Source organism: Bos taurus, chromosome 15 (genome assembly GCF_002263795.3).
Source record: "Bos taurus isolate L1 Dominette 01449 registration number 42190680 breed Hereford chromosome 15, ARS-UCD2.0, whole genome shotgun sequence".
In the NCBI taxonomy this organism is placed as follows: domain Eukaryota; kingdom Metazoa; phylum Chordata; class Mammalia; order Artiodactyla; family Bovidae; genus Bos; species Bos taurus.
Genome location: NC_037342.1, coordinates 1,643,272 through 1,658,375, shown reverse-complemented (window position 1 = coordinate 1,658,375; position 15,104 = coordinate 1,643,272). Strand labels below are relative to the sequence as shown.

At 39.2% G+C, this 15,104-nt stretch overlaps 1 protein-coding gene across 2 annotated transcripts in view; it reads right to left on the bottom strand.

The window, feature by feature from the left end:
- KBTBD3 (kelch repeat and BTB domain containing 3) overlaps positions 1-15,104 on the bottom strand; it is a 75,371-nt gene that overhangs the window by 11,986 nt on the left and 48,281 nt on the right. The window contains exons 1-2 of one of the 2 annotated variants that reach the window (XM_059875056.1): positions 5,891-7,927; positions 7-251 (exon numbers count right to left, since the gene is read on the bottom strand). In XM_059875056.1, coding sequence (XP_059731039.1) covers positions 7-227 — 221 coding nt within the window. In that variant the 5' untranslated portion in view covers positions 228-251; positions 5,891-7,927. Of the gene's footprint in view, positions 1-6; positions 252-5,890; positions 7,928-15,104 lie in introns of those variants that run through there. The other variant, XM_005215736.5, reaches the window with a different exon arrangement.

Genomic DNA, 15,104 nt, shown 5'->3' with positions numbered 1-15,104 from the left:
AAGTACCTGAAAAAGTCACTGCATGCTGCTAACACACAACGATGACATGGGATTGTTTCATCTTTCATGATTATTTTGAAATCATAAAAGATATTTTGTTCTCGAAAATTCTGTAGTATACTTAAGATTTTCTGTCCATGATCTTCTGACACAAGGAAGTTGTTTTTCTTCTCAGATGGAATTCCATTACATGAGCCTTTTTGATTGAAATTATATGAATTATCCATAGCCACTTCTATCTGTTCTTAGAACTAGAAGGAAAAAAAAAAACAAACCACTGATGTAGCAGAGTCTTAATGAATTTTCAGATCTAAAATTCGCCCTCTTAGTGTAAATCACAAAAAAATGCTCACTAAAAACAATTATAATGGTAAATCTTGTCCCACACATTTGTTTTCATGACATTTAACAGTAAATTCCTTTTAAATTTTTATAAATATTGAGCTCACTGAAATAAAAAGTATGTTATTTAGTAATAAAGTTCGAGGCTATATAATTGCATTAAATAGTACAAGTTGTATTAAAACCTGACATAGAATCTGACTACATGTCTAGTCTTGTTACATGTAAGTGGTATAGCTTTTATAAGCAGGTATCATTTGAGTATCTATCTAACACACCCCTCTCCACTCCCATCCTTTTCCTTCTGGTAGCAAACCAGATGTTAAAATGTTGATATTGAAGCAAAGGTACATGTCTTCTGGGTTACACTTTTAAAAAACAACTGGTTGAAAAAGAAAAGGATGTTAAATTAACTGGTTATGGCCTTTACTAAGGAAGGAAAAGTCAACATTGGTTCAAGCTGTCCTAAAAATTTGAAAGTAGGAAAGCCTTTTAAGTGAGGTCAGAAATCCAAGATAGCTGAAGGCCAGATTAACTGACTTTCCCAAACCACAAATTTAGTTTTGAGCATAAAAGTTTATACCACAAAAAGCAAGAAAGTAGGAAACAGAAAGACAGTAAGATTGGGATCTAGGTGAGTCAGAGAAATAGGAAATCTTGATTCCTTAGCATACTTCTGTTCTGGTTATTTACTGCTTTGCAAATCACCCCAAAACTTAGTGGTTTAAGACAACTTAGTCTCTCACGGTTCTGCAGGGTTAGATGGAGCTTCTTATTTGCAGGCTTTCACATGGTCAGTCAGGTGGCAGCTCTGGCTGAAGGCCTGATCGGGTCAGAGTCAGGTGGCAGCTCACCTGAAGGCCTGATTAACCTGGGTGAGAGGTCCAGTATGATTTCCTCACTCACATCTCCTTCATATGGGATGGACAGCTAGAACAGACAGGGCTCTTTCCCCCTCTTGATCCACTCTCTCCATCAGTTCAGTTCAGTTCAGTCACTCAGTCGTGTCTGACTCTTTGCGACCCCATGATCACAGCACGCCAGGCCTCCCTGTCCATCACCAACTCCTGGAGTTCACTCAAACTCATGTCCATCGAGTAGGTGATGCCATCCAGCCATCTCATCCTCTGTCATCCCCTTCTCCTCCTGCTCCCAATCCCTCCCAGCATCAGAGTCTTTTTCAATGAGTCAACTCTTCGCAGGAGGTGGCCAAAGCAATACTTCCTCAGAGCATGGCAGTCTCAGGGTAGCTAGACTTCTTACATGGTAGCTGTGTTCTAGAGGAGGAGTTTCAAGCCCAGGTGAAAGCTAGACGCTGGAGAAGTAGTCTGAATTGTCCTACAACATCAATCAAAGCTTCATTCTAAGACTGAGACAATCATCTCTGTGTTATCCAAAATAGTAAGCATGAGCCATGTATACCAATTTACATTTAAACTATTTAAATTTAAATAAAAGTTTAGTTCCTTGGTATAGCCATATTTTAAGTAGTCAGTAGCTATATGTAATATGGTGGTTACTTTTATGTGTCAACTTGATTGGGCCATGGGGGTACCCAGATATTTGGCTAAACATTTTATCTGGGTATGTCTGTGAAGGTGTTTTTGGATGAGACTAACATCTGAATCAGCAGACTGAGGAAAGCAGGTTGCTTTACTTAATGTGAGTGGAACTCACTGAATCCATTAAAGGCCTGCAAAGAACAAAGGGTCCAGTAAGAAAGAATTTTTTCTGTCTGCAAGACTGTCTTTGAGTTGGAGTATCAGACTTCTCCTTCCTTTGGACTAAAACTTGGATTACAACTTTCCTGCTAATTTTACTACTAGGACCAGTTTTCTGATGTTAGGACTGCTTAGTTTCCATAAGCATATAAGCTAACTCTACAGAGTAAATAAATCTATCTTCCCTCCAATTGGCTCTGTTTCTCTGGAGACCACTAATACATGTGGCTAATGATTACTGCAGTGTACTGTATACAGGAAATAAGGAATATTTCCATCATCATAGAAAGTTAGTGACTAGCTGATGTACTATAAAATAATGTGCCTGTGTTAAGAGTGTATGTGCACACATGTGCAGGAGGCAGTAATATGATGTAATTTGCAGTAGTATTAGAAAAATAAGTTACCTGCAGTCATTTTGTGAGCAGTGTTCTGAGTAACTATAAGGAGGGAGATATATTAAGAATGAAGGTGGGAGTGAACTTTGTGGAAATGAAAGACTATGTAAATCAAATAGAGATGAAAAAAGGGAAACTTTCAAAAACAGTATCTTTAAGGGTATAAAAAATGGATGCCCCATTCTGCAGATTTAGGTAGAGGATCATGACGTATCATAAATTGAGAATGCCTGTAGTAAACTTCCATTTTCATTTCTGTGCCTGCTACACATGCTTTAATATATTGCCAGTATGCAAAGAGTTTCAAATTGGATGATTACAGGTCTTGGGAAGTAGAATTGCTTCTGATTCTGACAGCATGCCTCACTTTCTGCGTGCCTCACAGATTCGATGTTATTACCAAATGTTGTAAATCTGAATTTAAGAAAATTCCAAAGCAGATGCTTACAAGCTGAAAGGCACAGTAGTGATGAGAAATAGCTCTAGAAAAAAACATATTCAAGGAATGGCTCTAAATGTGAGTGCCAATAGTTATGGTTTTCCTCTAGCCAGGTCAAAGCTTTGTTTCTAGGTTGCTACTGTTTTCTCTCTGACCCCCATATCTTAGAACCTTGCTGTTGTCATCTAGGAAATAAAGTCTCAAAGGACATCACTGGTTTCAAATTTCAAATATCAAACAAAGCAGATGCAAGACATACAATATGAAGGAACAAATGGTAAATTTGTTCTGCCACCCTCCTTTAGAGAGATGCTACAGGCATCTGATGGAACTTCAGTTGCTGACAAATCATGAAAAAAAATCACAAGAAGGGAGAGAAAGAAAGTCAAGTATCACTCAAATTCATCAACAGCAACCATGTCTATTCTGTGAGACAGTATCTTAAACTGTTTCTCTAATGTAGCACATGGACCACCAAAGGTCCCTGAAACCCTCTCAGGAGTCTGTGAAATTAAAACAATTTTCATACAAACATTAAGTAGTTGCTTTTCTCACTATTCTGACACTTGCACTGATGGTACAAAAGAAATGTGAATGAAATTGCTACCATCAAGGAATACACCTATTTATTCTATTCTTCACCTCAAGCACTCAGAAGAGGGAAAAAGTCAACTTCACTTAAAACTGTCCTTAGTGAAGCGCTAAAAATTCTGGATTTTATAAAAGCTTGCTCCTTAAGGATACATCTTTTTAATTCCATGTGACAAAATGGGAAGCCCACATAGAGCACTTCTGCTACGTGCCCAAGAACTACGCAGTCTTGAGGAAAAGCACAGATGCAGCTACCATTTATACGGAATGTCAAATGACAGACACATTATGGCTATTCTATCTTGTGTATTTGGCAGATATGCTCAAAAGTGAAGGAAGTGAACCTGCCATTTTGAGGAAAAGAACTGAGAATATTTGTTGTCAATAAAATTGAGCTCACAGACAAATAAACACAAAGAATGAAGTGTCATAAAAGGAGAAAGATAATAAAAGGCTTGGGCTCCAAAGAAACGTAAGGCAGAAAACAGTTGTATTAGAGTTCTTCAGAGAAAAAAAAACCAATAGGCTACATATTTGGCTATAAAGCTATTTGTTATATATATAACTACTGATATACATGTGATATCTATGTGGGTTCTGTGTGTATATGTATATTCGTGTGTGTAAATATAGTATATATGTATATCAGTTGAGTTGCTCATTCGTGTCTGACTCTTTGCAACCCCATGAATCACAGCACGCCAGGCCTCTCTGCCGATCACCAACTCTCGGAGTTTACCCAAAATCATGTCCATCGAGTCGGTGATGCCATCTAGCCAACTCGTCCTCTGTCATCCCCCTCTCCTCCTGCCTCCAATCCCTCCCAGCATCAGAGTCTTTTCCAATGAGTCAACTCTTCGCATGAGGTGGCCAAAGTATTGGAATTCCAGCTTCAGCATCAGTCCTCCTAATGAACACCCAGGACTGATCTCCTTTAGGATGGACTGGTTGGATTTCCTTGCAGTCCAAGGGACTCTCAAGAGTCTTCACCAACACCACAGTTCAAAAGCATCAATTCTTTTTTTTTTTTTAATTTTATTTTATTTTTAAACTTTACATAATTGTATTAGTTTTGCCAAATATCAAAATGAATCCGCCACAGGTATACATGCGTTCCCCATCCTGAACCCTCCTCCCTCCTCCCTCCCCATACCATCCCTCTGGGTCGTCCCAGTGCACTAGCCCCAGGCATCCAGTATCGTGCATCGAACCTGGACTGGCAACTCATTTCATACATGGTATTTTACATGTTTCAGTGCTATTCTCCCAAATCTCCCCACCCTCTCCCTCTCCCACAGAGTCCATAAGACTGATCTATACATCAGTGTCTCTTTTGCTGTCTCGTACACCGGGTTATTGTTACCATCTTTCTAAATTCCATATATATGCGTTAGTATACTGTATTGGTGTTTTTCCTTCTGGCTTACTTCACTCTGTATCATAGGCTCCAGTTTCATCCACCTCATTAGAACTGATTCAAATGTATTCTTTTTAATGGCTGAGTAATACTCCATTGTGTATATGTACCACAGCTTTCTTATACATTCATCTGCTGATGGACATCTAGGCTGCTTCCATGTCCTGGCTATTATAAACAGTGCTGCGATGAACAGTGGGGTACACGTGTCTCTTTCCCTTCTGGTTTCCTCAGTGTGTATGCCAAGCAGTGGGATTGCTGGGTCATAAGGCAGTTCTATTTCCAGTTTTTTAAGGAATCTCCACACTGTTCTCCATAGAGGCTGTACTAGTTTGCATTCCCACCAACAGTGTCAGAGGATTCCCTTTTCTCCACACCCTCTCCAGCATTTATTATTTGTAGACTTTTGGATCGCAGCCATTCTGACTGGTGTGAAATGGTACCTCATTGTGGTTTTGATTTGCATTTCTCTGATAATGAGTGATGTTGAGCATCTTTTCATGTGTTTGTTAGCCATCTGTATGTCTTCTTTGGAGAAATGTCTATTTAGATCTTTGGCCCATTTTTGGATTGGGTCATTTATTTTTCTGGAGTTGAGCTGTAGGAGTTGCTTGTATATTTTTGAGATTAGTTGTTTGTCAGTTCTTCATTTGCTATTATTTTCTCCCATTCTGAAGGCTGTCTTTTCACCTTGCTAATAGTTTCCTTTGATGTGCAGAAGCTTTTAAGGTTAATTAGGTCCCATCTGTTTATTTTTGCTTTTATTTCCAATATTCTGGGAGGTGGGTCATAGAGGATCCTGCTGTGATGAATGTCAGAAAGTGTTTTGCCTATGTTCTCCTCTAGGAGTTTTATACTTCATTTGTAAAATAAAGATAAACTTTATTTATCTAGTTGTGTTGCTGAGATTAAAAAGTAATACATAATTTAGCATTTACTGTGTGCTAAATGAAAGTTAGTGTGTGCATGTGTGCTTACTCACTCAGTTGTGTTCAAGTCTTTGTGACCCAGGGACTGTAACTCACGAGGCTCCTCTGTCCATGGGCTTTTCCAGGCAAAAATACTGGAGTAGGTTGCCATTTCCTCCCCCAGGGGATCTTCTTGACCCAGGGATCACACCTGGGTCTCCTGCATTGCAGATGGATTCTTTACCATATGAGCCACCAGGGAAGCCAGTTTTCTATTAGAAGTCCACTTAAAAGTCAAAAAAATCATTTAAACTATATTAATCAAAATGTTTATAAGGTGATGGGGGGAGGAGAGTAGAAGCAGTTAATAGTTCCTGCTGCTGCTGCTGCTAAGTCACTTCAGTCATGTCCGACTCTGTGCGACCCCGGAGACAGCAGCCTACCAGGGTCCTCTGTCCTTGGGATTCTCCAGGCAAGAACACTGGAGTGGGTTGCTATTTCCTTCTCCAATGCAACAGAATGAAAGTGAAAGTGAAGTCACTCAGTCATGTCCGATCTTCACAATCCCATGGACTATAGCCCACCAGGCTCCTCCATTCATGGGATTTTCCAGGCAAGAGTATTGGAGTGGGGTGCCACTCACTGCATTCTCTAATAATTCCTAGAGCTTAGGAAAAAAAAAAGATGTCCTTTTCATTATAGGGGACTGGAATGCAAAAGTAAGAAGTCAAGAAACACCTGTAGTAACAAGCAAATTTGGCCTTGGAATATGGAATGAAGCAGGGCAAAGGCTAATAGAGTTTTGCCAAGAGAACGCACTGGTCAGAGCAAACACCTTCTTCCAACAACACAAGAGAAGACTCTACACAGGGACATCACGAGGTGGTCAACACCGAAATTAGATTGATTATATTCTTTGCAGCCAAAGATGGAGAAGCTCTATAAAGTCAGCAAAAACAAGACCGGGAGCTGACTGTGACTTAGATCATGAACTCCTTATTGCCAAATTCAGACTTAAATTGAAAAAAGCAGGGAAAACCACTAGACCACTCAGGTATGACCTAAATCAAATCCCTTACGACTATAAAGTGGAGGTGAGAAATAGATTTAAGGGACTATATCTGATAGATAAGAGTGCCTGATGAACTATGGACAGAGGTTCGAGACACTGTACAGGAGACAGGGATCAAGACCATCTCCGTGGAAAAGAAACGCAAACAAGCAAAATGGCTGTCTGGGGAGGCCTTACAAATAGCTGTGAAAAGAAGAGAAGCGAAAAGCAAAGGAGAAAAGGAAAGATATAAGCATCAGAGTTCCAAAGAACAGCAAGGAAAGATAAGAAAGCCTTCCTCAGTGATCAATGCAAAGAAATAGAGGAAAACAACAGAATGGGAACAACTAGAGATCTCTTCAAGAAAATTAGAGATACCACAGGAACACTTCATGCAAAGATGGGCTCAATAAAGGACAGAAATGGTATAGACCTAACAGAAGCAGAAGATATTAAGAAGAGGTGGCAAGAATACACAGAAGAACTGTACAAAAAGGATCTTCATGACCCAGATAATCACAATGGTGTGATCACTCACCTAGAGCCAGACTTCCTGGAATGTGAAGTCAAGTGGGCCTTATAAAGCATCACTACGAACAAAGCTAGTGGAGGTGATGGAATTCCAGTTGAGCTATTTCAAATCCTGAAAGATGATGCTGTGAAAGTGCTGCACTCAATATGCCAGCACATTTGGAAAACTCAGCAGTGGCCACAGGACTGGAAAAGGTCAGTTTTCATTCCAATCCCAAAGAAAAGCAATGCCAAAAAATGCTCAAATTACAGCACAATTGCACTCATCTCACATGCTAGTAAAGTAATGCTCAAAATTCTCCAAGCCAGGCTTCGGCAATACATGAACCGTGAACTTCCAGATGTTCAAGCTGGTTTTAGAAAAGGCAGAGGAACCAAAGATCAAATTGATAACATCCGCTGGATCATTGAAAAAGCAAGAGAGTTCCAGAAAAACATCTATTTCTGCTTTATTGACTATGCCAAAGCCTTTGACTGTGTGGATCACAATAAACTGTGGGAAATTTGAAAGAGATGGGAATACCAGAGCACCTGACCTGCTTCTTGAGAAACCTATATGCAGGTCAGGAAGCAACAGTTAGAACTGGACATGGAACAACAGATTGGTTCCAAACAGGAAAAGGAGTATGTCAAGACTGTATATTGTCACCCTGCTTATTTAATTTCTATGCAGAGTACATCATGAGAAACGCTGGGCTGGAAGAAGAACAAACTGGAATCAAGATTGCCGGGAGAAATATCAATAACCTCAGATATGCAGATGACACCACCCTTATGGCAGAAGGTGAAGAGGAACTAAAAAGCGTCTTGATGAAAGTGGAGAGTGAAAAAGTTGGCTTAAAACTCAACATTCGAAGGGGGAGGAGCTAAGATGGCAGAGGAATAGGACGGGGAGAACACTTTCTCCCCCACAAATTCATCAAAAGAACATTTAAACCCCGAGTAAATTCCACAAAACAACTTCTGAAAGCCGGCAGAGGACATCAGGCACCCAGAAAAGGAACCCAAGTCTTCAAAAGGAGGTAGGGAAAAATATAAAAGACAAAAAAAGGGACAAAAGAGGGAGGGACGGAGTTTCGACCCGGGAAGGGAGTCTTAAAAAGAGAGAAGTTTCCAAACACCAGGAAACCTTCTCATTGCGGAATCTGTGCTGAGCCTTGGAAGCACAGAGGGCAACATAACAGGGAGGAAATATAAATAATTAAAACCCGCACATTGCGAGCCCTACGGTAACTCCCCCAGCGGAGAAGCAGCGCAGACGCCTGCATACGCCATTAGCAGGCGGGGGTTGGGCAGGGAGGCGCGGCACGGGCTGCATCGCAAGAATCTGGCCTGAATACCCCGAGCACTATCTGAGTGAAATAATTTGGGCTAGCAAACCAGACTGTGGGATATCTACCACGCGAAAAGCCAGCCCTAACCTATGACACCGCCAGGCCCGCACACGGAATAAAGGACTGAACAGAGACAGCCCGCAGCAGACCATCCCCCTTCGGTGATAGGCAGCCAGAGCCGGAAGGAGACAATCGCAGCCCCAGAGAGACATTATCTATAAAACTGTAAGCAGGCTTCTTTGCTAACTAAAACTTCTTGGGGGTCTGGGCGGTCAACATCTGCCTGAGAAGGTGTGCCGGTGCACAACTAGATAACCGAGCGGCAGAGAGGCGATAAGTCTCAGCAATCGCGTGCGCAAAACACCTCATCACCTGAGCTGCTCGGATCTGGGAAGGGTACAAAACGCAGGCCCAACTGAGAGTCTGCGCCTCTGAGGACTGCCCGAGTGCCTGAACCTGAGCGGCTTGGACCCGGGAAGTACAGGCAGCCCAGGGTGGGCCACGGATGGTTCGCGTCGGAGCAACCTAGAGCCTGAGCAGCGTGGGCAGAGAGGCTACACGCACTGTGAACTGGGGGCAGACCCAGTGTGGCTGAGGCACTGCAAGCACACGCCAGTGTTATTTGTTTGCAGCATCCCTCCCTACCTCCCCTCAGTGCGACTGAACAAGTGAGCCTATTAAAAAATAAAAAAATTTAAGTCCTCTATTATTCCTTTAATTTCCACTTTTATAACCAATTACTTTGCAAAAAAAAAAAAAAGACCCTATTTTTTAAGCAAACTTCATATATATATTTTTTTAATAATTTTTTTGACTTTTTTTTTCTTTTCCCTTCTTTTCTTTAACATTGTATTTTTGAAATTCCAAACTCTACTCTAGATTTTTAATTTTAGCTTTTTAGTATTTGTTATCAATTTTCTACCTATAGTTTTTTTTTCTTTTTGTTTTTATATAATTTCTGTGACCCTTTTTAATTTTATCTTTTTCTCTGTTTCTTTCTCTTCTTCTTTTAAATAGCATTGTATATCTGAAATTCCAAACTCTATTCTAGATTTTTAATTTGTGCTTTTTGGTATTTGTTATCAATTTTGTACCTGTATTTTTTTTTTAATAATTTATGCGACCTTGTTTGTTCTTGTTTGTTTGTTTGTTTGTTTCTCTCTTTCTTTTTCTCGTTCTTTTTTTAACATTGTATTTTTGAAATTCCAAACTCTACTCTAGATTTTTAACTTTTGCTTTTTGGTATTAGTTATCAATTTTGTACTTATACTTTCTGTATAATTTTTGCAACCTTGTTTGTTTTTGTTTCTTCGTTTTTTCTTTCATTTCCTTCTTCTTTTAACATCGTATTTTTGAAATTCCAAACTCTACTCTAGATTTAAAATTTTTGCTTTTACGTATGTTACGAATTTTGTACCTTTAAGAACCCAATCTTCAGTACCCATTTTTAACTAGGGAGCGAGATTACTGGCTTGACTGCTCTCTCTCCCTTTGGACTCTCCTTTTTCTCCACTAGGTCGCCTGTGTCTCCTCCCTAACCCCTCTCTACTCTACCCAACTCTGTGAATTTCTGTGTGTTCCAGACGGTGGAGAACACTTAGGGAACTGATTACTGGCTGGATCTGTCTCCCTCCTTTTCATTCCCCTCATTTATCCTCCTGGCCACCTCTGCCACCTTCTTCCTCCTTCTCTTCTCTGTATAACTCTGTGAACAACTCTGAGCGGTCCAGTTGTGGAGTGCACATAAGGAAGAGATTACTGAATAGCCCACTCTCTCCTCTATTGACTCCCACCTCATCTCATTCGGGTCACCTCTAACTCCCTCCTCACTCTTCTCTTCTCCGTATAACGCTGTAAACCTCTCTGGGCGAAACAAGTTTCAGGGCAAGACATACCAAGCAAATTCTCCAGCAGCGAGGAACACAGCCCTGAGCTCCAAGATACAGGCAGCCCAAAGTCACCCCAAAACCATAGACACCCCATAACTCATTACTGGACATTTCATTGCACTCCAGAGAGAAGAAATACAGCTCCACTCACCAGAACACCGACACAAGCTTCCCTAACCAAGAAACCTTGACAAGCCACCTGTACAAACCCACACAGAACAAGGAAACGCCACAATAAAGAGAACTCCACAAACTGCCAGAATACAGAAAGGACACCCCAAGTTCAGCAATTTAAACAAGATGAAGAGACAGAGGAATACCCAGCAGACAAAGGAACAGGATAAAAGCCCACCAAACCAAACAAAAGAGGAAGAGATAGGGAATCTACCTGATAAAGAATTCCGAATAATGATAGTGAAATTGATCCAAAATCTTGAAATCAAAATGGAATCACAGATAAATAGCTTGGAGACAAAGATTGAGAAGATGAAGAAAGGTTTAACAAGGACCTAGAAGAAATAAAAGACAGTGAATATAAAATGAATAATGCAATAAATGAAATTAAAAACACTCTGGAGGCAACAAATAGAATAACAGAGGCAGAAGACAGGATTAGTGAATTAGAAGATAGAATGGTAGAAATAAATGAAACAGAGAGGATAAAAGAAAAACGAATTAAAAGAAATGAGGACAATCTCAGAGACCTCCAGGACAATATTAAACGCTACAACATTCGGATCATAGGGGTCCCAGAAGAAGAAGACAAAAAGAAAGACCATGAGAAAATACTTGAGGAGATAATAGTTGAAAACTTCCCTAAAACGGGGAAGGAAATAATCACCCAAGTCCAAGAAACCCAGAGAGTCCCAAACAGGATAAACCCAAGGTGAAACACCCCAAGACACATAGTAATCAAATTAACAAAGATCAAACACAAAGAACAAATATTAAAAGCAGCAAGGGAAAAACAACAAATAACCCACAAGGGAATTCCCATTAGGATAACAGCTGATCTTTCAATAGAAACTCTTCAAGCCAGGAGGGAATGGCAAGACATACTTAAAGTGATGAAAGAAAATACCCTACAGCCCAGATTATTGTACCCAGCAAGGATCTCATTCAAATATGAAAGAGAAATCAAAAGCTTCTCAGACAAGCAAAAGCTGAGAGAATTCAGCACCACCAAACCAGCTCTCCAACAAATACTAAAGGATATTCTCTAGACAGGAAACACAAAAACAGTGTATAAACTCGAACCCAAAACAATAAAGTAAATGGCAACGGGATCATACTTATTAGTAATTAACTTAAATGTAAATGGGTTGAATGCCCCAACCAAAAGACAAAGACTGGCTGAATGGATACAAAAACAAGACCCCTACATATGTTGTCTACAACAGACCCACCTCAAAACAGGGGACACATACAGACTGAAAGTGAAGGGCTGGAAAAAGATTTTCCATGCAAATAGGGACCAAAAGAAAGCAGGAGTAGCAATACTTATATCAGATAAAACAGACTTTAAAACAAAGGCTGTGAAAAGAGACAAAGATGGTCACTACCTAATGATCAAAGGATCAATCCAAGAAGAAGATATAAAAATTATAAATATATATGCACCCAACATGGGAGCGCCGCAATATGTAAGACAAATGCTAACAAGTATGAAAGGAGAAATTAACAATAACACAGTAATAGTGGGAGACTTTAATACCCCACTCACACCTATGGATAGATCAACTAAACAGAAAATTAACAAGGAAACACAAACGTTAAACGATACAATAGACCAGTTAGACCTAATTGATATCTATAGTACATTTCATCCCAAAACAATGAATTTCACCTTTTTCTCAAGTGCACATGGAACCTTCTCCAGGATAGATCACATCCTGGGCCATAAATCTAGCCTTGGTAAATTCAAAAAAAAATAGAAATCATTCCAAGCATCTTTTCTGACCACAATACAGTAAGATTAGATCTCAATTACAGGAGAAAAACTATTAAAAATTCCAACATATGGAGGCTGAACAACACACTGCTGAATAACCAACAAACCACAGAAGAAATCAAAAAAGAAATCAAAATTTGCATAAAAACTAATGAAAATGAAAACACAACAACTCAAAACCTGTGGGACACTTTAAAAGCAGTCCTAAGGGGAAAGTTCATAGCAATACAGGCATACCTAAAGAAACAAGAAAAAAGTCAAATAAATAACCTAATTCTACACCTAAAATAACTAGAAAAGGAAGAAATGAAGAACCCCAGGGTTAGTAGAAGGAAAGAAATCTTAAAAATTAGGCAGAAATAAATGCAAAAGAAACAAAAGAGACCATAGCAAAAATCAACAAAGCCAAAAGCTGGTTGTTTGAAAGGATAAATAAAATTGACAAACCATTAGCCAGACTCATCAAGAAACAAAGGGAGAAAAATCAAATCAATAAAATTAGAAATGAAAATGGAGAGATCACAACAGACAACACAGAAATACAAAGGATCATAAGAGACTACTATCAACAATTATATGCCAATAAAATGGACAACGTGGAAGAAATGGACGAATTTTTAGAAAACTACAACTTTCCAAACCTGGACCAGGAAGAAATAGAAAATCTTAACAGGCCAATCACAAGCACGGAAATTGAAACTGGAATCAAAAATCTTCCAGCAAACAAAAGCCCAGGTCCAGACGGCTTCACAGCTGAATTCTACCAAAAATTTAGAGAACAGCTAACACCTATCCTGCTCAAACTCTTCCAGAAAATTGCAGAGGAAGGTAAACTTCCAAACTCATTCTCTGAGGCTACCATCACCCTAATACCAAAACCTGACAAAGATCCCACAAAAAAAGAAAACTACAGGCCAATATCACTGATGAACATAGATGCAAAAATCCTTAACAAAATTCTAGAAATCAGAATCCAACAACACATTAAAAAGATCATACACCATGACCAAGTGGGCTTTATCCCAGGGATGCAAGGATTCTTCAATATCTGAAAATCAATCAATGTAATACACCACATTAACACATTGAAAAATAAAAACCATATGATTATCTCAATAGATGCAGAGAAAGCCTTTGACAAAATTCAACATCCATTTATGATAAGAACTCTCCAGAAAGCAGGAATAGAAGGAACATACCTCAACATAATAAAAGCTATATATGACAAACCCACAGCAAACATTATCCTCAATGGTGAAAAATTGAAAGCATTTCCTCTAAAGTCAGGAACAAGGGTGCCCACTTTCACCATTACTATTCAACATAGTTTTGAAAGTTTTGGCCACAGCAATCAGAGCAGAAAAAGAAATAAAAGGAATCCAAATTGGAAAAGAAGAAGTAAAACTCTCACTGTTTGCAGATGACATGATCCTTTACATAGAAAACCCTAAAGACTCCACCAGAAAATTACTACAACTAATCAATGATTATAGTAAAGTTGCAGGATATAAAATCAATACACAGAAATCCCTTGCATTCCTATACACTAATAATGAGAAAACAGAAAGAGAAATTAAGGAAACAATTCCATTCACCATTGCAACGGAAAGAATAAAATATCTACCTAAAGAAACTAAAGACCTATATATAGAAAACTATAAAACACTGGTGAAAGCCATCAAAGAGGACACTAATAGATGGACAAATATACCATGTTCATGGATTGGAAGAATCAATATAGTGAAAATGAGTATACTACCCAAAGCAATTTATAGATTCAATGCAATCCCTATCAAGCTACCAACGGTATTCTTCACAGAGCTAGAACAAATAATTTCACAATTTGTATGGAAATACAAAAAACCGCGAATAGCCAAAGCGATCTTGAGAAAGAAGAATGGAACTGGAGGAATCAACCTACCTGACTTCAGGCCCTACTACAAAGCCACAGTTATCAAGACAGTATGGTACTGGCACAAAGACAGAAATACTAATCAAAAGGAACAAAACAGAAAGCCCAGAGATAAATCCACACACATATGGACACCTTATCTTTGACAAAGGAGGCAAGAATATACAATGGATTAAAGACAATCTCTTTAACAAGTGGTGCTGGGAAAACTGGTCAACGACCTGTAAAAGAATGAAACTAGAACACTTTCTAACACCATACACAAAAATAAACTCAAAATGGATTAAAGATCTCAACATAAGACCAGAAACTATAAAACTCCTAGAGGAGAACATAGGCAAAACACTCTCTGACATACATCACAGCAGGATCCTCTATGACCCACCTCCCAGAATATTGGAAATAAAAGCAAAAATAAACAAATGGGACCTAATTAACCTTAAAAGCTTCTGCACATCAAAGGAAACTATTAGCAAGGTGAAAAGGCAGCCTTCAGAATGGAAGAAAATAATAGCAAATGAAGCAACAGACAAACAACTAATCTCAGAAATATACAAGCAACTCCTACAGCTCAACTCCAGAAAAATAAATGACCCAATCAAAAAATGGGCCACAGAACT